The 25,976-nt window shown below is 47.5% G+C and overlaps 1 protein-coding gene across 1 annotated transcript in view; it reads right to left on the bottom strand.

Moving 5' to 3' along the window:
* The window catches only part of brf1b (BRF1 RNA polymerase III transcription initiation factor subunit b), a 315,095-nt gene that overhangs the window by 167,678 nt on the left and 121,441 nt on the right, over positions 1 to 25,976 (bottom strand). The window contains exons 4-5 of the mRNA XM_055640253.1: positions 11,695 to 11,726; positions 3,936 to 4,008 (exon numbers count right to left, since the gene is read on the bottom strand). Of these exons, the coding sequence (XP_055496228.1) occupies positions 3,936 to 4,008; positions 11,695 to 11,726 (105 nt within the window). The remainder of the gene's footprint in view (positions 1 to 3,935; positions 4,009 to 11,694; positions 11,727 to 25,976) is intronic.

Genomic DNA, 25,976 nt, shown 5'->3' on the forward strand with positions numbered 1-25,976 from the left:
CCTTCTCTCTTCCCCCTCTCCCGTTGGGCAGATGATACAAAAGCTTGAACGCACGTACCACCAGAATCAGGAGTAAGTTCTTCCCCACTGTCATCAGACTATTGAACAGTCTTCCCATAAACTACAGCAGTGGTGGGCAACCTTGTTCTGCATAGGGGTCGGGACGCATGTCTGTGAGCGGATGGCAGGCCACATCTGTCACGTGTACACATGGATCCCGCCCCGGATGGCAGACATTAAATCACGTGTTCACAGAAGGTAGACATAAAATGCTGGAGAAACTCAGCGTGCGAGGCAGCCTCATGCAATCCTCTGTCTCACCCGCTGAGTTTCTCCAGCATTTTTGTCTACGTTCGATTTTTCCAGCATTTGTAGTTCTTTCTTAACGTGTTCACAGGAGGTGCGCGGCTGTGCCGGCGGCTTTGCGCAGGATGCGGTACAGCCAGAACTCGGCTGCGGCACGGGGCGATCGGCGGGTCGGACGATTGCGGGGGAAAAAAATCAGCCTGCTGGCCAGATGATTTCAGGTTACGGACCGCATTCGGCCCGAGGGCCGTAGGTTGCCGACCCCTGAACTAGAGTGCAGTACCGATCTTCCAACCTACCTCATTACAGACCTTGCACTTTAAAAAAAATCTGCACTTTCTCTCTTAACTGTAATGTTGTAATACGGTAAGACTCTCCACTCTGGTACATTTTCCCTTTGCACAACCTGTTGTAGTGGCGTATGATTTTACTGTACTCGTGGATACTGTGATTTGAATGCATAGCATACAAAGATTTTCACTAACTCGGTACAAATGACAATAAAACCAAATCAATAAACCGAATGTCACAAAGAAAACGTGCAAACTCCACACACACCTTACCTCCGTACCTCATAAAGCTGCGCATGGCATTGGTGACCCTCGGACTACTTTTGATTGGACTTTGCTGCCTTTACCTTGCACTAAGTGTTATTCCCTTATCATGTATCTGTACACTGTAAATGGCTCGATTGTAATCATAATCATGTGTGGTCTTTCTGCTGACTGGTTAGCTCGCAACAAAAGCTTTTCACTGTACCTCGGTGCACGTGACAACAATCGAAACTATGCAGGAAGGAACTGCAGATGCTGGTTTAAACCGAAGATAGACACAAGATGCTGGAATAACTCAGCAGGACAGGCAGCATCTCTGGAGAGAAGGAATGGCTGAAGTTTCGGTCTGAAGAAGGGTCTCGACCTGAAACGTCAGTCATTCCTTCTCTCTAGAGATGCTGCCTGTCCCGCTGAGTTATTCCAGCATTTTGTGTCTATCTTCTTTAACTAACTAACTAATTGGGGCGTATGGGTAGAATACATCACTTGCACACACAAAATGTCTCAACACTGAACACCTTTCACACACTGAGGAATATGAATAATGAGAGGCAGATATGAGTTGGTCTTGGCATCATCTTCAACATTGTGGGCCGAAGGGCCTGTTCCTGTGCTGTACTGTTCTCAGTCCTATGTTGGACCATTAACACTTTGATGCATTGTGAAGCGAACACCATTTACACATTTGACAGTTTACAATCTACACATTTTCAACGCTAAAATCCTGTGGCGATGCACACCTTTCGTATTGAGCTGATTATATAGGCCAGCCAGCAGCACGTGACACACTCGAGTGCCCTGGTGTTAGATTCGCCACAGAATGCACACCATTTCCAATCTGTGCTGTGATATAACTTCAGCTGAGCAACAACTGAGAAATAATTGGTGTCGGCAGCTTGTAGCTGAGCCAGGGAAGAATCTACCAAACCCTGTCATTAAACCCTGCCCAAACTGTGAACTAACAACCGCGGTATGCCACTGCAGCAGAACACTGGCCAAGTGTATCTGTGCAAGCCCAGCCCAAGCAAGGGAGCAGCAGATTGAGGGGGAGGGGGGGGCAGGAATGAAAGACAAGTATAGTCTGCAAACACTTACACTGTGTGATATGCAGTGGGATTAGATGTCACTGCAGAAAGCGTTCATTCACAAAGGAAACAAATCACTTTAAGACAGAGATTCTTTAGCAGGTCCCCAAAAACTACAAACTCAAAATAAAGTGTTCTGATGGAGGAAGGAACTGCAGATGTTGGTTTAAACGTAAAATAGACACAAAATGCTGGAGTAACTCAGCGGGACAGGCAGCATCTCTGGAGAGAAAGAATGGCTGACGTTTCAGGTCGAGACTTTTTGGTCTGAAGAAGGGTGTTGAGCCGAAACGTCACCCAGAGAGAGATGCTGCCTATCCCGCTGAATTACTCCAGCATTTTGTCTCTATTAAGTGGTCTGGATTGTAACTCACGTACGGTAGCTGGGATGCCTGAAGCATAAGCAACACAGTGGCAAAGGAAGAATGGTTTACCACACCAAATGGAGTGAGGTGCAGGGGGAGGAGAGGGAGGGAGGGAGGGAGAGGAAGTAGGATAAAGGGAGGGAGGGAAAGGGAGAGAGAGGGAGGGAGAGAGGGGGAGAGGGAGGGAGAGAGAGAGAGATGGGGAGAGAGAGGGGGAGGAGAGAGAGGGAGAGGGGGAGAGAGAGATGGAGAGAGAGAGAGAGAGAGAGAGAGAGAGAGAGAGAGAGAGAAAGGAGAGAGAGAGAGAGAGAGAGAGAGAGAGAGAGAGAGAGAGAGAGAAAGGAGAGAGAGAGAGAGAGAGAGAGGAAGAGAGAGAGAGAGAGGGGAGAAAAGGAAATGAGAGAAGGAAAAGTAATCAAGGCATTGTGAGATGCAGCAGATAGAGAGAGATATAGAGAGACAGACAGAGACAGATGAATGGTAGAAAAAGGCAGAGGACAGAGAGTGCATGAGACATTAAGATAACGTGGAGAGGTGGATCAATAGAAAGAGAGAGAGATGGAGACAGAGATATGGATGGAAAGAGAGGCGAGGGGTGGGGAGGGAGCATGGGTGGATTGGAGGAGGATGTGAGAAGGAGGTGAGGGGGAGGAGGGGTGGGGAGGAGGGGGGAGTGGAAGAAGGAGGTGAGAGGGAGACTTCCTCTAGGGTCTGAAGAAGGGTCTCGACCTGAAACGTTACCTATTTCCTTCGCTCCATAGATGCTGCCTCACCCACTGAGTTTCTCCAGCATTTTTGTCTATCTTCCTCTAAGGTGGTGAGCAGAACTGCACACAATACTACAGGTGCAACCTAACCTATATTATATTCCAGATTCCAAGCAAATAGGACAGTGGCTCTACATTCTACAAAGTACTGAGTGGAGACTGGAAAATTCTCTCCATATATTTCATTTTTTTCAGGGGGGAAGATAACAATTTCCCTCACACTATTCCTGCACAACACAGACCCACCTCATGTGGGCGAGGTTCTTGGTATATTGTCACAATTCAATTGCAAGTATTCTTCAGGAAGCATCTGACAGCATTTCAATATGTGTGTTAAATGCAATGCAGTGTCCAGTGTCCTTACCAGATATTAAAGGGCCTGACCCACTTACGCAATTTTTTCGGCGACTTGCCGGCACCCGTCATTAGTCGCGGCAGGTCTCCGAAAATGTTCAACATGTTGAAAATCCAGCGCAACCAGTAAAGGGCACGACTCTTTGGGCGACTATTCACGACCGTACAGGCGTCATCCCGCGACATGTCTGCACGGTCGTGAGTAGTCGCCCAAAGAGTCGTGCCTTTTTCTGGTCTCCGCTGGATTTTCAACATGTTGAACATTTTCGGAGATCTGCCGCGACTGTGACGGGTGCCGGCAAGTTGCCGAAAAAATTGCGTAAGTGGGACAGGCCCTTCACTAACACAGTGGAGAGTTTAACCTCCTGACCCTGCTGGTCTCAGATTTACTCCTTCATTTACATACATACAAAGTAAAGGCATCTTTGTTTACCTGGGTGGGTTAAAAACAATCAACAGTACACCGATTGAATAGTGTGGGAAAGGGGATCTTTGCTTACAAACCTATTGCTGGTGCATTTATGCAGAGCTCTCTGGCCAGCAGAAGAAACGTCTTCCCCAACACGTACACATTCACCTGCAAGAAAGGTTAAGAACATTTAGCTTTACGTTTATTATTCCCACATGGTTCAGTCAAAAGCTTTGCTTTGCATGCTATCCACACTAATCAATACTATACATACATACAATCAAGCACAAAATAAGGTGAAGATACAGAGTGCAGAATGTAGTTCTCAGCATTGTAGCGCATCAGTTCCACAGACAAAGTTCAATGTCCGCAATGGGGTAGAGGTGAATCGGACAGTACCCTAGCTGGAGTATTGTGTACAGTTTTGGTCTCCCAATTTTGAGGAAGGACATCCTTGTGATTGAGGCAGTGCAGCGTATGTTCACGAGATTGATCCCTGGGATGGCGGGACTGTCACATGAGGAAAGATTGAAAAGACCAGGCTTGTATTCACTGGAGTTTAGAAGGATGAGCGGGGATCTTATAGAAACATATAAAATTATAAAAGGACTGGAGAAGCTAGATGCAGGAAAAATGTTCCCAATGTTGGGCGAGTCCAGAACCAGGGGCCACAGTCTTAGAATAAAGGGGAGGTCATTTAAGACTGAGGTGAGAAAAAACTTTTTCACCAAGAGAGTTGTGAATTTGTGGAATTCCCTGCCACAGAGGGCAGTGGAGGCCAAATCACTGGATGGATTTAAGAGAGAGTTAGATAGAGCTCTAGGGGCTAGTGGAGTCAGGGGATATGGGGAGAAGGCAGGCACGGGTTATTGATTGGGGACGATCAGCCATGATCACAATGAATGGCGGTGCTGGCTCGAAGGGCCGAATGGCCTCCTGCTGCACCTATTTTGCTATCCACCTTATGGAAGGATCGTTCTGAAGCCTGATAACAGAGGGGAAGAAGCTGTCCGAGTCTGGTGGTGCGTACCTCTAGGCTTTTGTATCGCCGGGAGCGGGGAGAAGGGATGGCCAGGGTGAGACAAGTCTTTGATTACGTTGACTGCTTTCCAGTGACGGCGTGGTGGAGATGGAATCAGTGAGCAGTGGGGTGGAATCTGAACCTACTGAGTCTGAAGAAAGACCCTAACCTGAAACGTCACCTATCCATATTCACCAGAGATGGAGCTTGACGCACTGAGTTATTCCAGCATTTTGGGTCACTCTTTTTCAGGAGCATGTTTCTTCGGTAAAGAAATGCTTCGTGACTTTGGAAAATTTATCAAAATGCAACAGTAAATCTAAGTAAATGTTTGGCCCAGTGAAGCTGCCTGTGTTCGGCCCCTCTCCCTCTAAACCTGTCCTATCCATGCACAAATCCATCCACACACTTCTCTACATCGGTGAGACCAAGCGCAGGCTCGGCCATCGTTTCGCTGAACATCTCCGTTCAGTCCGTCGTAACCAACCTGATCTCCCGGTGGCTCAGGCTTTAACTCCCACTCCCATTCCCAATCTGACCTTTCTGTCCTGGGCCTCCTCTATTGTCAGATTGCGGCCCAGCGCAAATTGGAGGAACAGCACCTCATATTTCACTTGGGTAGTTTACACCCCAGCGGTATGAACATTGACTTCTCTAACTTCAGATAGCCCTTGCTTCCTCTCTCCATCCACTCCTCCTTCCCAGTTCTCCTACTAGTCTTACTGTTTCCGACTACATTTTATCTTTGTCCCGCCCCCTCCCCCTCCCCCTCGACCCGAAACGTCACCCATTCCTTCTCTCCGGAGATGCTGCCTCACCCGCTGAGTTACTCCAGCATTTTGTGTCTACTATCCATGCACATATCTAATTGCTTGTTAAGCATTGCAATAGTCCCAGCCTCATCAACCTCCTCCGGCAGCTCGTTCCATACACCTGCCCCCATTGCGTGAAAATGTTACCCCTCAAATTCCTATAAAATCTTTCCCCCTCCATCTTAAACCCATGCCCGCACTATCAGCAAAACACTCTGCTCAACCAACTGATCTATTCCTCTCATGATTTTGTACAACTCTATAAGATCACCCCTCATCCTCCTGCGCTCCAGGGAATAGAGACCCAGCCTACTCAACCTCTCCCTATAGCTCAGATCCTCGAGTCCAGGCAACATCCTCGTAAATCTTCTCTGTACCCTTTACAACTTAACAACATCTTTCCTATAACGTGCTGAGAGAATGGAGCAGCTGAGCTTGTACACTCCGTAGTTTAGAAGGATGAGAGGATGAAACATATAAGATTGTTAAGAGCTTGGACACGCTAGAGGCAGGAAACATGTTCCCGATGTTGGGGGAGTCCAGAACCAGGGGCCAGAGTTTAAGAATAAGGGGTAAGCCATTTAGAACGGAGAGGAGGAAACACTTTTTATCACGGAGAGTTGTGAGTCTGTGGAATTCTCTGCCTCAGAGGGCGGTGGAGGCCGGTTCTCTGGATACTTTCAAGAGAGAGCTAGATGGGGCTCTTAAAAATAGCGGAGTCAGGGGATATGGGGAGAAGGCTGGAACGGGGTACCGATTGGGGATGATCAGCCATGATCACATTGAATGGCGGTGCTGGCTCGAAGGGCCAAATGGCCTACTCCTGCACCTATTGTCTATTGTCTAACATACTGCCCGGAACTGAACACAATACTCTAAATGCGGCCTCACCGACGTCTTATACAACTGCAACATGGCCTCCCAACTTCAATACATGTAACAGTGATTGTGCTAACACCTACAACCTTTGCTCCAACAGAAGGATTGAGATTTGTCCGACAGCAAGAGATATTCACTTTAACAGGGGAGCGAGAGCAGATTTGAGGGCCTCTTCCATCACACCTTTCCAATTCATCACCCCCCAGTCACCATGCCCGTACCTTGACTGTGATTTGGTTCTGTAGTCTGTTGCCTTAGTAACCACCATGGTAAGTTTGGCAACAAGCCATCAAAGTACAATGAAATGAAGCAGAAAATAAGAACAGAACAATCTGCGACGGCAGCATTTCTGCACCGTTCAGCGGGCAGATTCTTCAGTAAGTACAGCGCCCGCCCACCACCCCTGGGACTTTAGTCCTCTGGGAAACAGCTTCTGGTACTTCTCTGCTACAAACAATCATTCACATAATATGTGATCATTGATGCAAGGCCAACGTTACCACGCCTCGATTCGAACGCAAGTGTTTGCCGTTCTCCGACTTTGCCCAGAGTAGGGGCATCGAGAACATAGGTTTAAGGTGAGAGGGGAAAGATTTAGTAGGAGTCTGAGGGGTAACTATTTCAGGCAGAGGATGGTGGGTGTATGGAATGAGCTGCTGGAGGAGGTAGTTGAGGCTGGGTCTATTGCAAGGTTTAAGACAGGTGCAAGGACGGGACAGGTTTAGAGGGCTCGGGCAGGTGGGACTAGTGCAGATGGTGTGGGCAAGTTGGGCAGGCCGGGCCTGTTTCCACAGTATACGACTGACTCTATCACCCTAGTCCCACAGTAAGCAACTAGCCTGGAGATGTTCCTGCATTGTGTGGACATACCACGGCAAAGTTTCACTTGATCGTTTGCCAGTGCTGGAGCTGTAATGGATTAGCTTGGCTACAGGCATGGGTCCGTTCTTGAGCACACTTTAGAACTACAGCCAGAATGCATGCCGTGTCCAGAGCAGTCAGCTGTTTGCTGACACGACGTGGTGTCAACTGAACTGAATCCAGTTGGACTGGAAACCATAATAAAGGGAGGTCATAAAGAGGCCACGATGGATCATCTCATCTAGTTCTCTGAAGATGAAACCGCTGGAACCGCTTCGGCCACGAAGGGATGGGGACGTTGTTGGGAGTCTCTTCTTACTGATTCCGTTCTGGTTAGATCATAACTAGACATTGACTCTATGCCAACAGTACAGTAGCGCAGCTGGTAGAACTGCTGCCTCAAGGTTTAGTCGGGTTTATTATCATGTGTACCGAGGTACAGTGAAAAGCTTTTTTGTTGCGCGCTATCCAGTCAGCGGTAAGACTATAGATGATTATCATCATGCCAACCTATCTATGCCCCTCCTTGTTTTATACACCCCTGCTATAATAGACAATATACAATAGGTGGAGGAGTAGGCCATTCGGCCCTTCGAGCCAGCACTGCCATTCAATGTGATCATGACTGATCATCCACAATCAGTACCCCCCTTCCTGTCTTCTCCCCATATCCCCTGACTCCGCTATTTTTAAGAGCCCTATTTAGCTCTCTCTTGAAAGCATCCAGAGAACCTGCCTCCACCGCCCTCTGAGGCAGAGAATATTTGATCTCCCAAAACAAACGGAGCTGTGAACCAAGAGCTGAAGTCTACACAGCTCTACTTTGGCAAGCTTGGCGCAATCAAACAAAAGGCTTCCTTTTGTGCCATGGTTCTCCACAAGTCCAGGAACACCCTCAGAAGAGCTGTCAAATAGGCAGCTGGCTGTGTTGCGGAATATTTTAACGCACAGAATATCGTCTTTACTTGATCCAATGCTGATAGCTGCCAAACAGCAAGTACTAAAAAGGAAAAAAAAAACAATCTTGCGGATATGGGGAGAGTACACGCTGTGGGAGCAGCTGAAGAGTCGAAAATAAACCGTGAACCAGCTGCGTTCAGGCAGGATTCACCATCGCCCGCTCGGTCAGGTTCAAATGCAAACAGACTACAATCTAATTTGGTCCACAGCAGCTGTTGTGGCAGCAAACCAAACACGGAAATATGGTTTGAAGGGAATCTAAAGGGCAAATCCTCTGTGGAAATGGAGGCTATAAGGTGAGAGGGGGAAAGTTTAACCGAGATGTGCAGGGAGAAAAAGCCACGCGGTCGGGTCGCGGGGAGAACGTGCAAACTCCGTACGGACAGCACCCGTAGTCAGGATGGAACCCGGGTCTCTAGTGCTTTAAGGCAGAAACTCTACTGCTGCGCCACCGTGTCACCCCGGGTTAAGGTAGTTGAAGCAGGGACTATCAATAGACAATAGACAATAGGTGCAGGAGTTCGGCCCCTCGAGCCAGCACTGCCATTCAATGTGATCATGGTTGATCATCCACAATCAGTACCCCGTTCCTGCCTTCTCCCCATATCCCCTGACTCTTCTTAAGAGCCCTACCGCAACGTTTAAGAAACATTTAGACAGGTACATGGATAGGACAGGTTTAGAGGGATATGGGCCAAACACAGGCAGGTGGGACTAGTGTAGATGGGACATGTTGGCCGGTGTGGGCAAGTTGGGCCTGTTTCCTCACTGTAAGGCTCTACGATCCGATCTGGGTCAATGCGGGCAAATAGGACAAGCATAGATGGGGCATCTTGGACAGTAAAGACGAGATGGGCCGAAGGAGCTGTTTCCGTGCCGTATGACTCCAATTGCAAGTCCTCCATCAGTACTGGATCTAAATCTTGATCACCTTCCCAACTGCACTGCAGGAATCTCTTCAGCACGTGGACTGCAGTGGTTCAGAGAGCAGCTTATCACAGGGATGGACAATAACATCAGAATCTCTTCTAAGCATAAAGCGAAGAGTTGAGGAAATAATCTCCTGGATAAACAATTCTGATGCCAAACATGATCTGTGGAATTCTCTGCCTCAGAGGGGGGTGGAGGCAGATTCTCTGGATGCTTTCAAGAGAGAGCTAGATAGGGCTCTTAAAAATAGCGGAGTCAGGGGATATGGGGAGAAGGCAGGAACGGGGTACTGATTAGGGATGATCAGCCATGATCACATTAAATGGCAGTGCTGACTCGAAGGGCCAAATGGCCTACTCCTGCACCTATTGTCTATTTCAAATTTCCATTATCTGCAGATTCTTTTCCTTTTCAACCATGAAATATTATTTGAGGCGGTATATAAAATCACGGAGGGAGTGTTTTTCCCAGGGTAGGGGAATAAAAAGCTAGAGGGCATCGGTTTAAGGCGAGAGGGGGGAAGATTTCATAGAAACCTGAGGGGCAACATTTTCAGAGGGTGGTGGGTGTGGAGGATAGGGTGGACGTGGAGAGGAGTTTTTCACTGGTGGGAGAGTCTAGGACCAGAGGCCCTGGCCTCAGAATAATAGGAAGTACCTTTACAAAGGAGATGAGGAGGAAATTCTTGAGTCAGCGGGCGGTGAATCTGTGGAGGCCATGTCAATGGATATTTTTATGGTGGAGATTGGCAGATTCTTGATTAGTCAGGGGTTATGGGGAGAAGGCAGAAGAATGGGGTTGTGAGGGAAAGATTAATCAGCTATGAGTGAATGGCACAGTAGACTTGATGGGCCGAATAGATTCTGGAGTAGTTCCAGAGGATTGGCGGGTAGCAAACGTAACCCCACTTTTTAAGAAGGGAGGGAGAGAGAAAACGGGGAATTACAGACCAGTTAGTCTAACATCGGTAGTGGGGAAACTGCTAGAGTCAGTTATTAAAGATGGGATAGCAGCACATTTGGAAAGTGGTGAAATCATTGGACAAAGTCAGCATGGATTTACGAAAGGTAAATCATGTCTGACGAATCTTATAGAATTTTTGGAGGATGTAACTAGTAGCGTGGATAGGGGAGAACCAGTGGATGTGGTGTATCTGGACTTCCAGAAGACTTTCGACAAGGTCCCACATAAGAGATTAGTATACAAACTTAAAGCACACGGCATTGGGGGTTCAGTATTGATGTGGATAGAGAACTGGCTGGCAAACAGGAAGCAAAGAGTAGGAGTAAACGGGTCCTTTTCACAATGGCAGTGACTAGTGGGGTACCGCAAGGCTCAGTGCTGGGACCCCAGCTATTTACAATATATATTAATGATCTGGATGAGGGAATTGAAGGCAATATCTCCAAGTTTGCGGATGACACTAAACTGGGGGCAGTTTTAGCTGTGAGGAGGATGCTAGGAGACTGCAAGGTGACTTGGATAGGCTGGGTGAGTGGGCAAATGTTTGGCAGATGCAGTATAATGTGGATAAATGTGAGGGGATCAGGCCATTCAGCCCATCAGGTCTACTCCGCCATTCAATCATGGCTGATCTATCTTTCCCTCTCAACCTTTCTCCTGCCTCTCCCCATAACCCCTGACACTCACAGCCTCAGAATTAAAGGAAGGAGATGAGGAGGAATTTCTCTAGTCAGAGGGTGGTGAATCTGTGGAATTCTGTGAAGTCAGTGGACATGTTTAAGGCAGGGATAGATAAGATTATTGATTAGTACAGGTGTCAGAGGTTATGGGAGTTATGTTCCTACTTTCTCCCCATATTCCTTGATTCCGTTGGCTCCAAGAGCTATATCTAACTCTCTCTTGAATACATTAGTACGCATGTCAGGGGCTATGGGGAGAAGGCAGGAGAATGGGGTTAGGAGGGAGATAGATCAGTCATGATTGAATGTCTAGGAAGGAACTGCAAATGCTGGTTTAAACCGAAGATAGACACAAAATGCTGGAGTAACTCAGCAGGACAGGCGGCATCTCTGGAGAGAAAGAATGGGCGATGTATCGGGTCGAGACCCTTGAATGATTGGTGGGGTAGACTTCATGGGCCGAATGGCCTAATTCTGCTCCTATCTTATGATCACGATCCCTTCTCTCAAATATAACAAAATACAGAGGACTGTGTGGGGAAATATATAGATTTCACAAAGAGAAGGACACAAAGTACTGGAGCAACTCAACGTGCCGGCACATCAGGAGAACATGGATAGGCAACGTTTCGGGTCGGGACCTTTCTTCAGACTGATTGTAGTGGGGGGTTTGGGGGAGGATTAGAAAGCTGGGAAATGTAAAAAAAGCAACAGGATAAACAAAACATTTGTCAATGCACGTACGTACCTGCAGCAGGTCACTGAGATCCAATAACATATCTTGAAAACGTTGTCAAGGAAGATGCAAAGGAAAAAGATGAGTCAAGCACAATAAAGTCAACATGAGTGCTGAGCCATGCAGCTACAACGTACGGCAGTCACTGCCCGTCACTAAGTTTACAATGGCTGGCAATAGACAATAGACAATAGTTGCAGGAGGTGGCCATTCAGCCCTTCGAACCAGCACCGCCATTCACTGTGATCATGGCTGATCAACCCCAATCAGTACCTCGTTCCTGCCTTCTCCCCATATCCCCTGACTCTGCTATTTTTAAGCCCTATTTAGCTCTCTCTTGAAAGCATCCAGAGAACCGGCCTCCACCGCCCTCTGAGGCAGAGAATTCCACAGACTCACCACTCTCTGTGTGAAAAAGTGTTTCCTCGTCTCCGTTCTAAATGGCTTACTCCTTATTCTTAAACTGTGGCCCCTGGTTCTGGACTCCCCCAGCATCGGGAACGTGTTTCCTGCCTCCAGCGTGTCCAAACCCTTTACAATCTTATATGTTTCAATGAGATCCCTCTCATCCTTCTAAACTCCAGAGTGTACAAGCCCAGCTGCTCCATTCTTTCAACATATGACAGTCCCGCCATCCCGGAAATTAACCTTGTAAACCTACGCTGCACTCCCCCAATAGCAAGAATGTCCTTCCTCAAATTAGGGGACCAAAACTGCACACAATACTCAAGGTGTGGTCTCACTAGGGCTCTGTACAACTGCAGAAGGACCTCTTTGCTCCTATATTCGATTCCTCTTGTTATAAAGGCCATCATACCATTCACTTTCTTCACCGCCTGCTGTACCTGCATGCTTACTTTCATTGACTGATGAACAAGGATCTCCAGATCCCGTTGTACTTCCCCTTTTCCCAACTTGACGCCATTTAGATCGTAATCTGCCTTCCTGTTTTTGCTACCAAAGTGGATAACCTCACATTTATCCACATGAAACTTCATCTGCCATGCATCTGCCCACTCCCCCAACCTGTCTAAGTCACCCTGCATTCTCATAGCATCCTCCTCAAAGTTCACACTACCTTCTATCCAGAGATGCTGTCTGACCCGCTGAGTTACTCCAGCATTTTCTGTCTATCTTCGGTTTAAAGCAGTATCTGCAGTTCCCTCCTGGCCATAAGGAGTTAACGCATTTGGGAAACAGAGTAGTGGGGGGAGGTGGGGAGTTAAGGATTGGCTTGGAGCCACATCTACACAGAAGTACAAGTTTCATTAATTACTTCTCCCTTGAATGGATGTGCGGCAGCCACAAGCCCACTGACAGATTCCTTTGCACAGACTTCAAAAACAGCAGCAGATACACAAAGAATGTTTTAAAAGAATGGAATATCAGAAAAGGGCTTGTAGACTCCCTTGCTAAACTATGTTTTTTAGAAGCTTTGCCAATTCGGAATCACTTTGATAGTTCCCGAGATGAGCAAACGAAAGGGAGGCGTTAGCTTTCCCAGTCTTTGGTAGAGCATACTTTCCCAGGCCACAGAACCGAGTGACCACACCTGTGTACAGGGCTGTGACCCCTGGCAGCAATGACTCAACTCACCAATACTTCTATGCTTCATGTAAATACTATAGTAGCTCGTTAGTATAGGTGGTATTTAATACACATCGCATGTGGTGACATGTCAGAACTAAATGGTGGAGAGAGAGAGAGAGAGAAACAGAGAGAGAGAGAGAGAGAGAGAGGGAGAGGGAGAGAGGGAGAGAGAATAGACAGATAGGTGCAGGAGAGAAGGCCATTCAGCCCTTCGAGCCAGCACCACCATTCAGTGTGATCGTGGCTGATCATCCACAATCAGTGCCCCGTTCCTGCCTTCTCCCCATATCCCCTGACTCCGCTATCTTTAAGACAGAGAGAGAGACTGAGAGAGAGGGAGACAGATAGGGAGAGAGACAGGTGCAGAGGGAGAGAAAGACAGACAGAGAGATACAGGGACAGAGAGAGAGTCAGAGAGAGACAGGGAGTGAGAGAAAGAGAGAGAGAGAGAGGGAGAGACAGAGCGAGAGGGACAGAGAGAAACAGAGCTATCTTTAAGACAGAGAGAGACTGAGAGAGAGAAAGAGAGAGAGAGAGACAGAGATGAGAGAGAAAGAGAGAGATATAGAGAGAGAGAGAGAACCATAAACATTATGACAATTGACCATCCAGAGCGTTTGTGATTTATGCCCACGCAAAAACAAAAAAATTAAAACACAGGGTTACAAAAAACTAGAATGAAAGACTTTCTTTTGCATGCTATCCAATCAGATCAGATCAGATATTCCCATTCATAAATACAATCAAGTCAAACTCCAGTACAACAGGTAGGGCAAAGGGGAAGATACAGAGTGCAGAATATAGTTCTCAGCATTGTAGAGCATCAGTTCCAGAGACAAAGTCCAATGTCCGCAATGGGGTAGAGGTGAGTCGGACAGTACCCTAGCTTATGGAAGGGCCGTTCAGAAGCCTGATTACAGAGGGGAAGAAGCTGTTCCTGAGTCTGGTGGTGCGCGCTTTCAAGCTTCTGTACCTTCTGCCGGACGGGAGCGGTGAGAGGGAAGGAATAACCGGGGTGGGACGGGGACATGTTTTTGATTCTGTTGGCTGCTTTGCTGAGGCAACATAAAGTGTAGATAATCGATGGTGGGGAGTGTGGTCGGTGTAATATCACGGTACCTCAGTATAGGTGACAATGATAAACCTAAAGCTGAATGTTGTGGTTTGTCCAAGTGTTGGCGAGGACACTGGCGGAACTCCCCTGCAGTGCTTCATGGTGCCAAGATACCCGCCCACACATTGCCCGGATGGGCCAAATGGTCAATTAGTTTGGAAGGTAAACAAAAATGCTGGAGAAACTCAGCGGGTGAGACCCGAAATGTTGCCTATTTCCTTCGCTCCATAGATGCTGCCTCACCCGCTGAGTTTCTCCAGCATTTGTGTCTACCTTCAATTTTCCAGCATCTGCTGTTCCTTCTTAAACATTAGTTTGGAAGGCAGCCCTTGCAGTGGTGCATCATGGGCGCGTCAGTCAGCATTCCATCGCCAGTCTGCGGGTTGTGGCTTGAACTCATGACCTCCTGGTTCACAACAGAATGTGCTGCCAAGTGGTTCAAATCAACGCAAGGCACTACTACATACGGACTCTCCCCCTTGCACCGGCACTTCACAGCACAGCATATTTGGATGAAAAGGGAGGAAAGAAGAGTTTTTTTATTAGCTTTACAAGCATATATCAGTGAAGATGCCGAGATTGTGTGTGGGTCTGTCTGTCTGGTGTTATTTGTTCTCCACTTGTTTCGGTTTTATAACGTAGCTTCATTTACAATTTAATTCTGCTAATTAAATCCAGCTTTCTATCCCATCGAGCGATGCACAGGCAGACACAGTGACGTGAGTGAGGTTTCATGGAGGTTTCAACAGAGTCGTGAATTTGACTTGATTACATTTATGTATTTATCGGATCTTAAAGGGCCTGTCCCACTTGGCCTTTTTTTCGGCGACTGCCAGCGTCATATCAGTGTCACCAAAAGATTTTGAACATTTGAGCGACAAAAAATGTTGCGACACTCGAAATAACACCGCGCGTCAATACGTCATCACGCCGCAGATTTTTCGGTGACCTGATACGTCAGTCAATGATTTGTTTAAGAAGGAACTGCAGATGCTGGAAAATCGAAGGTAGACAAAAGGGTTTTCAGCCCGAAACGTTGCCTATTTCCTTCGCTCCATAGATGCTTCTGCACCCGCTGAGTTTCTCCAACACTTTTGTCTACCGTCAGTCAATGATGCCAGCAGTCGCCGAGTGGGACAGGCCCTTTAGTTTAAGTTTAGCTTTAAATTAATTTAGTTCTTCTTGGTTCTTGGTTTCTTGGCCCTCCAAAATATTCCAAATGGAATTTAAACTGGAGGTGGTGAAAGGAGGGCTTAAGCCAGAAAGGGTTATTGGGAAGAAAGAGCTACTTTAAATTTATTTGCATCTGGTTGGGTAACTATAGTTGGGTGGAGATTATTCCATGCTTTAATTGTGCGGGGGAAGAACGAATTGCTGTACACATCTGTCTTTGTAGCTGGGATCACAAATTGGATCGAATGCCCTCGTCTGCTCCTAATTGGTTTGGGTTTGGTGTAGGTCTTCTAATCTATGTCGAGCTGACCATTTAACATTTTGTAAAAACAGGTCAAACGGTGAGCTTCACGTCTGTCTTGGAGAGGGTTCCACTCCAGAGAATTCAGAAGTTTGGTGACACTCGCTTCTCTCTCATAGGTGTTAGTAACAAATCGAGCTGCCTGTCTTTGGACACGTTCGATGGAAGAAATGTTTTTATTTGTGTATGGGTCCCATGCTGCAACTGCGTAGTCCAAATGAGGTCTAACGAGGGTGAAGTATAGCTTCTCCTTGACAAAAGTTGAATAATGATGAAAGTTGCGCCTCAGAAAGTTATACTACGTGGTAACGGGGCCATTGGCCCACGGCGACCATCGATCACCCGCTCACGCTAGTTCTATGTTATCCCACTTTCCCATCCACTCCCTACACACTAGCGACAATTTGCAGAGGCCGATTAACCTACAAATCCGCACGTCTCTGAGATGTAGAAGGAAACCGGAGCACCCTGGGGAATCCCAGGCAGTCACAGGGAGAACGTGCAAACTCCACACAGTCAGGATCAGACCCGGGTCTCTGGCGCTGTGAGGCAGCGGCTCTATCCACTGAGTCACTGTGCCGCCCTGATAGGCCTGTGTCTAACCTTCTGAATCTTCTGAATTTTGTAGTCGACGGGGCAGTACTCTGCATATCGCCAACTTGGACAATTTAACATTTTTATCAAGCCAATTAACCCACATACCTGTACATCTTTGGAGTGTGGGAGGAAACGGAAGATCTCGGAGAAAACCCACGCAGATCACGGGTAGAACGAACAAACTCCATACAGACAGCATCCGTAGTCTCTGGCGCTGCATTTTTCTGTAAGGCAGCAACTCTACCGCTGCGCCACCGTGACTGCCCATGCCTGACTGGACAGCATGCATGACAAAGCTATTCAGCGTACCTCGGTACAGGTGCCAATAATAAACCTAAAGCCAGCAGAGTGGAGTCCTGGCCTCTGCATTATACCAACGAGCCACAGTCAATCAACAGCACAACTTCAACGGCAAAGCAGCACAGCACTTTACATTCAGCTCTATATTTCAAACCAGTTGCCAGTCAACCTAATGGCTTCCATTTGCTTGTGCTCCACCTGCACAAACAGCAAGGTGCCGAGCTGTGATAACATGCTTCACCAAGCTTACAGCAGCTTAGCGCAGAGCAATGAACAACATCGAACAAATCAAGAGTATGATGCTGCCTGACCCGCTGAGTTACTCCAGCTTTTCACTATTCTCACACATGACAGTAAACTAAACAAAACTAAAGTAACTTGAAACATGTAAGATTGTTAAGGGCTTGGACACACTAGAGGCAGGAAACATGTTCCCGATGTTGGGGAAGTCCAGAACCAGGGGTCACAGTTTAAGAATAAGCAGTAAGCCATTTAGAACGGAGATGAGGAAACACTTTTTCTCACAGAGAGTGGTGAGTCTGTGGAATTCTCAACCTCAGAGGGAGGTGGAGGCAGGTTCTCTGGATACTTTCAAGAGAGAATGAGATAGGGCTCTTAAAATTAGCGGAGTCAGGGGATATGGGGAGAAGGCAGGAACGGGGTACTGATTGTGGATGATCAGCCGTGATCACATTGAATGGCGGTGCTGGCTCGAAGGGCCGAATGGCCTACTCCTGCACCTATTGTCTATTGTCTATCCTACACACATTAGGGTTAATTTACAATTTTACAGAAGCCAATTAGCCTACAAACTTGTACGTCTTTGGAGTCTGGGTGGAAACCAGCGATGCTGGAGAAAACCCACGCGGGTCACGGGGAGAACGTACAAACTCCGTACAGACAGCACCCGTAGTCAGGATCGAACCTGGGTCTCCGGCGTTGCAGCACTGGCGCTGTGATACTGTGCCACTGCTAATGTTTAAAGAATGTTGATTTCTTCCAGCTCCTTGTTCTCTCTTACACTACTTCTTCGCTTTTCCATGAAATACCCTATATTTTCCCGGAGAACTCCGAAAGTGACGAAGGACAGACAATATTTCCAAGTAGTCTGAAGAAGGATTCCAACCCAAAACACTGCCTATCCATGCTCTCCAGAGATTCTGCCTGACCCGCTGAGTTACAACAGAATGGTGTTTTGTTTTTTAGTTTAGAGATAGTGTGGAAACAGGCCCTTCAAACCACCAAGTCCACGCTGACCAGCGATCCCTGCACGCTAATAGCCCTGTCCCACGGTGCGAGTTCATTCCAAGAGCTCTCCCGAGTTTAAAAAAAATCAAACTCGTGGTAAGCACGGAGAATGAACGTAGCGGGTACGTCGGAGCTCGGGGACGTCTCTTAGCGGCTGGTAACGCTAATGGCAGGTACTCGGGAAGACTCACTAATGGCAGGTAAGCAGGGGAAGACTTGTGAAGATTTTTCAACATGATGAAAAATGGCCACGAGAGCCCCGAGTCCCGACGAGTGGCCATTACCGTAAATCTCTGAGTTCGAATCAAGGCAAACTCGGGGGAACTCTTGGAATGAACTCGTACCGTGGGACAGGGGTTTTACACTATCCTACACACGTTAGGGACAATTTACAATTTTACCAAAGCCAATTAACCTACAAACCGGTACTTTTTTGGAGTGTGGGTAGAAACTGGAGCACCTCGAGAAAACCCACACGGGTCACGGGGAGAAAGCACAAACTCCGTACAGACAGCACCCGTAGTCCGGATCAAACCCGGGTCTCTGGCGCTGTGAGGCAGCAACTCTACCGCTGCGCCACCGTGCCACTGTTCTACGCAAGATTCCAACGTCTGCAGTTCCTCGTCTACAGAAAATATTCGAGTCTGAAAAGGGATCCGGACCCAAAACGTCACCGGTTCATTCCCTCCACAGATGCTGCCTGACCTATAGTTCCTCCGGCACTTGGTGTTTTGCTTAAGATTTCAGCATCTGCAGTTTCTTTTGCCTCGACAGAAAATATGAAGTTTGTTTTTTCAGATTTTTTTTTAATCACCCAGCATAATTTCTCCTGTTTCAATCTGTAAGGAATCCACGTTGACTAATTGGTTTCTATACTTCTCTGAAAACCTTTAGTTTGTTTTTACTTTCCTTGCCAGATGACTCTCATTATTTACTTTGCTTTTTTTCCCCAACAGTGCCTTGCTCCTTCTCAGCGTAATGTTCCGAAACCACAATCTTACTGCCCTTTTTGGCAACATTATTAGCCTTCCCCTTTGATCTAACATTACGTTCAATTTCTCATGATGACCATGAATGGTTCATTATCCGACTGGTTTGGTTCCTTATAAGGACACACATGTGTAATCAACTATATGTTCATTCTTCAAAATGTTTGCTTACAGTCATGATGTCATTTTCAGATCTATAGTAGCCAAGTCAAGCAGTAGTTTGTTTTATTTGGATTATAAGAGCCTTGTTTAGATAGAAACTCCTTGAGCTGATTGTAGATGATGAGAGGCATAGATGGGCATGATAGCTCTAATCTATTTTCCCATGGTAGGGTTATCAAAAACAAGAGAGAGGTTCAAGGTGTGAGAAATGAGAATAGAGAGGTGAATTTTAGTTAACAGCAAATGTTGGGCCAGACTCTTGCACAGTGGACAGCCTTCTCGTTAGCCAATGCTAGATCTTCCAGGCAGCATTGTTCATCAAGAAGTGGGCACGTTAGTCGGTGTGGCATGGATTGTACAGATGTTCCACATTCACATTCTGTATCTTGACCCTGGGTCAAATGATGGAGACCAGTGGCAGTCAGCGGAACCATCTAGGCTACACCATTGCATCAATGGCCCCATGGACGTCCCTGTCCAGAACTTGCCCCGAAAACAGTGGACAACCCTCAACCGTTTGAGGACAGCCGTCGGACACTATGGATTATTGATGAGAGGTGGGGCCTCGTGGACAGCGTCTCCTGTGAGTGTGGGGACCCAACACAGACAGTGGAGCACATCGTCACCAGTTGCTCCAAACACCGGCCACCGAATGGTGAACGAGGTCTGATTGACCTGGACGATGACACGTTGGCCTGGCTCACCTCAACGTTGCTGCAGGTCTAAAAGACATACGACAGAAGATTCTGTGTCTGCCACATCTGCACCGCCCCGTTTGCTCGTATTGTTCTTGTATCGGCCTATCCCTGTACGAAGCCTATTGAGGGACTTCCAGATCTTCCGGTCACACCTCAAGCCAGGTAGTAGCTGTTCCTTGGTTGGGATTGGCATCTGTACGTGGTGGTGGTTTTCACTGCGTTTCTTGTCCCACCAGGCTAGTCTGGTTGCTTGAGGAAACAGTGACAGTGGCTGAATTGTGTAAAGGAAGCTCTTCCTCAACTTCAGCCGTTTTGGGGCTGGGTGATGGGAGTGACAGGAATGGCGGGTGTCCCCAACTTGCCTACTACGTTCAGTTCTACCGGCAACTGGTCTGCGGATTCCTGGTGGAGCAATACCAGCCAAGACATGCAAGCTCTCCACATCTGTGGGTTTTAGGCAGCACAGCACAAGAGCAATTGACCGCAGTGTGGATGCATTGGTGCCCCACGACGAGTTTGCCAGCACTCTTGCATGCAGGCTCAGTCGACTATTTCTGCAGTTTCGGGCAATAGTCTACTGGACTGTTTGTAAGAAAAATAATTTCACTCCGCTTCACATGCTTGACCAATGGTATTTTATCATTAATGTTTTATTATTATTAATGTTTTCTGAGTCATTCGTAACTGTCACTGTATGTCATGTTGTTACTTGTGGGCGGAGCACCAAGGCAAATTCCTTGTATGTGAATACTTGGCCAATAAACTTACTTACTTACTTACTCTGATAGTACTTATCACGTGACAATAAAAACATCATTGACCAGTACTTCAATAGTCCTTTATTGTCACATGTACCCTAAGGTAGAATGAAATTTGATTTACTATAAAGTCACATCAAAGAAAGCTACAAGACACAATATTACATCAAAATTAAGCATAAACAGCCACCACAATGGCGTGTGAGAATCCCCAGGCCAAACAGCATCAGCGGAGACCCACAGCCCACAGTTCAATGTCCGGTCCATACACACACACTCCTTCACCGTGATGTGACCAGACTTGTACCGACTGCGGTCACTCTCTCTGCAGTCCCCGTCCGCCCAGACTGTCAGAAAGCCGTCCACACTCGCACTAGACTCCAGGATGCTCCCGTGGCACGACGTCCCCGCAAACGCCAGGACCACTGCACTCACGGCCCTCCTTCCGAATCCCCCGCCAGCGCAGGCAGCATCCATCTTGCTTTGGGGAGCCTCGCACTCCCCACTGTGACAGAAGGCAAAATACTTTTACCTTCTTTCTCCTACTTTGGTTTTTGCTCAGGATTCCAGCATCTGCAGTCTTCGTTTAGTTTAATGTCACATTTTCCGAGGTACAGTAAACAAAATCTGTTGCGTGCTAACCAGTCAGTGGAAAGACTGTGCATGATTACCATCGAGCTGCTCACAGTGTACAGATAGATACATGACAAAGGGAAGAACGTGGATAACGTTTAGTGCAAGGTAAAGTCAGTAGCAGTAGAGGTTTTAAAGATTATAATGCATGATTACAGATCCACACAAAGAGTCGCCTTGGGTTGGGCACCATCTTGGAGTCCGTGGTGAAGAACATGATTTTAATTGACTGCCAAAGGAAATTACAGAAGGATTTCCTGAGCTCTTTTTGATGCAAGGCAAAGTCTTCCCTCTTTAATTCCCATGGCGGGGAAGATGCTGCTGGAGTTACAGAATCAATGGATATGGTCACTGACAGAAGCAGAAGATGTGATTTAGCTCCTTGAGTCATTCCAGCCATTTAATAAGATTGTTGCTTCTTCATCCCCTTTGCCTCACTCACATCACTGAACATTTGAAAGAGAACCAAACTCAGACTTGGAACTATCAATTCATCAAACTTTACCTGCATCTGCAGAAGAGATCTACAGGTCAGGTCAGGGGGAGATCCCCCCGCCACGGGTACCATGTAATCCCGTGCTACCTGCTCCATGGTCGGATAGTCGGCGACTAAACCGTCTCCCCCACCTGGGTTTGCCAGGTGAGGAGGGGGCTGTGGACCCCCAGCAGGTCCAAAAACAAGACATGTCAAAGAATGGATGAGCTCCTAGCGATCCGACAGCCATCCACACTTCAGTAGAAGTTGCGATCACTGTCGTACATAGCATTGTAAGGAACGATGATAAAGCACACACACACACACACCAACATCCTGTACTTCCAGCGGCAGAAGTCCGCAGGAACTGGAGGACAGAGATGCGTGGTACGTACGTCACCATTCCCGTCGGAAACCAGCACCACTGCGTCGCTAATGTTTTCAACCATGATGATGCAGAAGAGAATTAAAACCCGACACTGCAGCTGCAGCCTGAGGGAGTGAGGAGTCGGAAGTGTTGAATTGCCACATGTCCCGGCAATGGTACAAAGAATGTAAAACAGCACAGCACAGAAACAGGCCCACAATGTCCACGCTGAACATGATGCCGAGATCTCATCTCCTCTGCCTGCACCTCATTCATATCCCTCCATTCCCTACATATCCACGTGCCAATCTTAAACACCACTATCGTTTCTGCCTCTACCATCACCCCAGGCAGCGCGTTCCAGGCACTCAACGCCATCTTGTGTATTAAAAAAACTTGCCCCACACATCTCCTTTAAACTATGCCCCTCTCATCTTAACATCATGCCCTCTAGTCTTTGACATCTCCACCCTGGGAAAAGGAATCTACTCTTGAACAAAGTTTTAGTTTTTTTAGTTTTAGAGATACAGCGCAGAAAAGAGTCCTTCGGCCCAGCGAGTCTGCACCGGCCGGCAATCTCCGCACACTAACACTATCCTGCACTGACTAGGGACAATCTACACTTATACCAAGCTAATTAACCTACAAACCGGCATGTCTTTGGAGTGTGGGAGGAAACCGGAGATCTCGGAGAAAACCCACACAGGTCACATGGAGAACGTACAAACACCACAAAGACAGACCCGAGGTTGGGATGGAACGCGGGTCTGTGGTGCTGTGAGGCAGCGGCTCTACCAGCTGCGCCGCTGTGTGTTGCCCCAGAAGGAGCCGACTTGAATAACAGAGTCCTTACCCCTGCTTGTTGTTGAGTTATTGTGTTTGTATACGTGGCTGTTTTATCTGTGTCTGAGTTGTCTGTGTGTGACTGCAGCCTGCTTTACCCTCTGTCTTTGGGGAATGAGTTTGACTTTGTGTTTTCCCAGCTCTGCTGGTTGCTGCCAGGATGCACGACTTCAGGAGGACTGTGAAGGAGGTTATTCGCGTGGTCAAAGTCTGTGAATCAACGCTCAGGAAAAGGTGAATGGAAATTCTTTATACCTTTAGTTTAGTTTAGAGATACATCGTTGAAATCCGGCCCATTGAGTCCGCACCCACCAGCGATCCCTGCAAACTAACACTATCCTACACACACTAGCGTCAATTATACATTTATACCGAGCCAATTAACTTACAAACTTGTACATCTTCGGAGTGTGGGAGGAGGAGTTTAGAAGGATGAGGGGTATCTTATAGAAACATATAAAATTATAAAAGGACTGGACAAGCTAGATGCAGGAAAAATGTTCCCAATGTGGGGCAAGTCCAGAACCATGGTCCACAGTCTTAGAATAAAGGGGAGGTCATTTAAGACAGGTGAGAAAAAAAATTTTCACCCAGAGAGTTGTGAATTTGTGGAATTCCCAGCCACAGAGGGCAGTGGAGGCCAAGTCACTGGATGGATTTAAGAGAGAGTTAGATAGAGTTCTAGGGGCTAGTGGAGTCAAGGGATATGGGGAGAAAGCAGGCACGGGTTATTGATAGGGGACGATCAGCCATGATCACAATGAATGGTGGTGCTAGCTCGAAGGACCGAATGGCCTCCTCCTGCACCTATTTTCTATGTTTCTCTGTTTCTAAAACCCACGCTAGTCACGGGGAGAACGTACAAGCTCCGTACAGTCAGGATCAAACCCGGGTCTCTGGCGCTGTAAGGCAGCAACTTTATTTCTGTGTCACCGTGCCACGGAAACCTCTTAATTTCTGGCAGGTGTTGTTTTAACTTTGGGTCAAGGCACACAAACCCTAGACCCTAGACTCTGTGTCCCGGCAGTGCTCTTTAATATCTGCAAAACATCACTCAATCCAGCCGAGAGTTCCAGGGAGCACAGGCCCTGTTAGTGTTTTAATCACTGATGGACCCAAATGTCTTTGCTTTCATTGTGAATCTGTAAATTAATTGCGTTGGTCTGGTGCTGATGGCCTGCCTGCTGTGTGTAGCGACCACTCATTTCATTTCAGTGTTTAAATTAATTGAACTGGGGTGAGCTGAGCTTCATTGTTGGCTGAAGTCACCAACGTTCACCCAGGTGCTACTTTAGCTCATCACTTGCAATTAAAGCAATTCCTTCATCAGAGGCCACACACAAATTAGAGGAACAGCACCTCATATTTCACTTGGGCAGCTTACACCCCAGTGGTATGAATGTGATTTCTACCACTTCAAGTAATGCTTGCTTTCCCTCTCTCTCCGGCCCTCCCCCACCCAAGTCGTTGTTTCAAAGTCGTCTTGTCGAGTCTCAATGTCTGAAACTCGTTTTCACCCGGCCCACAGCTAACAATGGCCTGCTTCCTTTACCACCGTTACTTTTTTGCATATCTTTCATTCATTTGTTCTATATCTCTCTATAACACCGTCTATATCTCTCGTTTCCCTTTCCCTTGACTCTCAGTCTGAAGAAGGGTCTCGACCCGAAACGTCAGCTATTCCTTTTCTCCAGAGATGTTGTCTGACCTGCGGAGTTACTCCAGCTTTTTGTGTCTACCCAGTTTAAACTAGCACCTGAAGTTCCTTCTCACATCTTCATCAGTTTAGTTTAGTTACAGCATGGAAACAGGCCCTTTGGCACACCGCGTCCGTGCCAACCATCGATGGCCCGTTCATACCTTCTTTCCCACCCTCCCCCACCCCCGGCATCCTGCCAGTTCCACAGTTCATATCCTTGTATCCCTGCTCTTAACACTGCTTCCCCAGCCAACAATGGGCCCTTGTGGGTTCCACCTTTCCTGAGGTCATCTGTTGCCAGGTCCTGATTTGTTCTGGCTTTTTCTCACCTACAGTTAATTTCTCACCCCCCCCACCCTTCGAATGTTGGAGCAACTCGCTGGAGTAACCCTCTGTCCCTTCACACTAGTTCTATGTTATCCCACTTTTTCATCCACTCCCCGCACATGAGGGGCAATTTACAGAGGAGCAATTGACCTACAAACCCGCACGCCTTTGGGAAGTGGGAGGAAAACGAAGCACCCAGAGGAAACCCACGCAGTCACAGGGAGAACGTGCAAACTCCACAGAGAAAGCACCCAAGGTCAGGATCGAACCCGTGTTTCTGGCGCAGTGAGGCAGCGGCTCTACCAGCTGTGCCACTGATGGCTCACCATGCAGATTGATCCCCCAATGCCTGGTGGTCTCCATGTCAGACCTTCCCCCGTGGTCTCAGCACAGAGCTCCCCCTATGGTCTGTGCTGAGACTCCCATGGTCTGTGCAGTGTCTCAGAGCTCCCGCTTAGTCTCAGCATAGAGCCCCCCTTCTCGTGGTCTCAGCATGGAGCACCCCCTGTGGTCTCAGCACAGAGCTCCCCCCATGGTCTCAGCGAGGAGCTCCCCCGTGGTCTTCCTTGATAAAATAGTACATAAGTGCTTAGTAGCACTTCCGTTTTTTGACACGTAATATCTGACTTAGGCATAACCCTTACGTACGTCGGTGAGGGTCTGTATAGGATCAGATACATCCCACTGAAATCTGCTGCCAGAGCTCTAGCTGCAATGTGTTACATGAACAGGACCAGGCAGATGAAGTGGGAGCGTCACTAGAATGGCACAATAATAGCCTGCAGGCATCACAACAACTACAGGCACGTTAACAATCGCCTCCCTTTACCTGAGATGCCTTTAAAACCAGTGCCATCAACTACCCTTTAGAACATGGAACAGTACGGCACAGGGACAGGCCCTTCGGCCCACAATGTCGGTGCTGAACATGATGGCAAGTTAAACCAATCTCCTCTGCCTGCACGTATCCATATCCCTCCATTCCCTGCGTATCATTGTGTTTATCGAAAAGCCTCACGA

This window comes from Leucoraja erinacea, chromosome 9 (assembly GCF_028641065.1).
Source record: "Leucoraja erinacea ecotype New England chromosome 9, Leri_hhj_1, whole genome shotgun sequence".
Taxonomy (NCBI): domain Eukaryota; kingdom Metazoa; phylum Chordata; class Chondrichthyes; order Rajiformes; family Rajidae; genus Leucoraja; species Leucoraja erinaceus.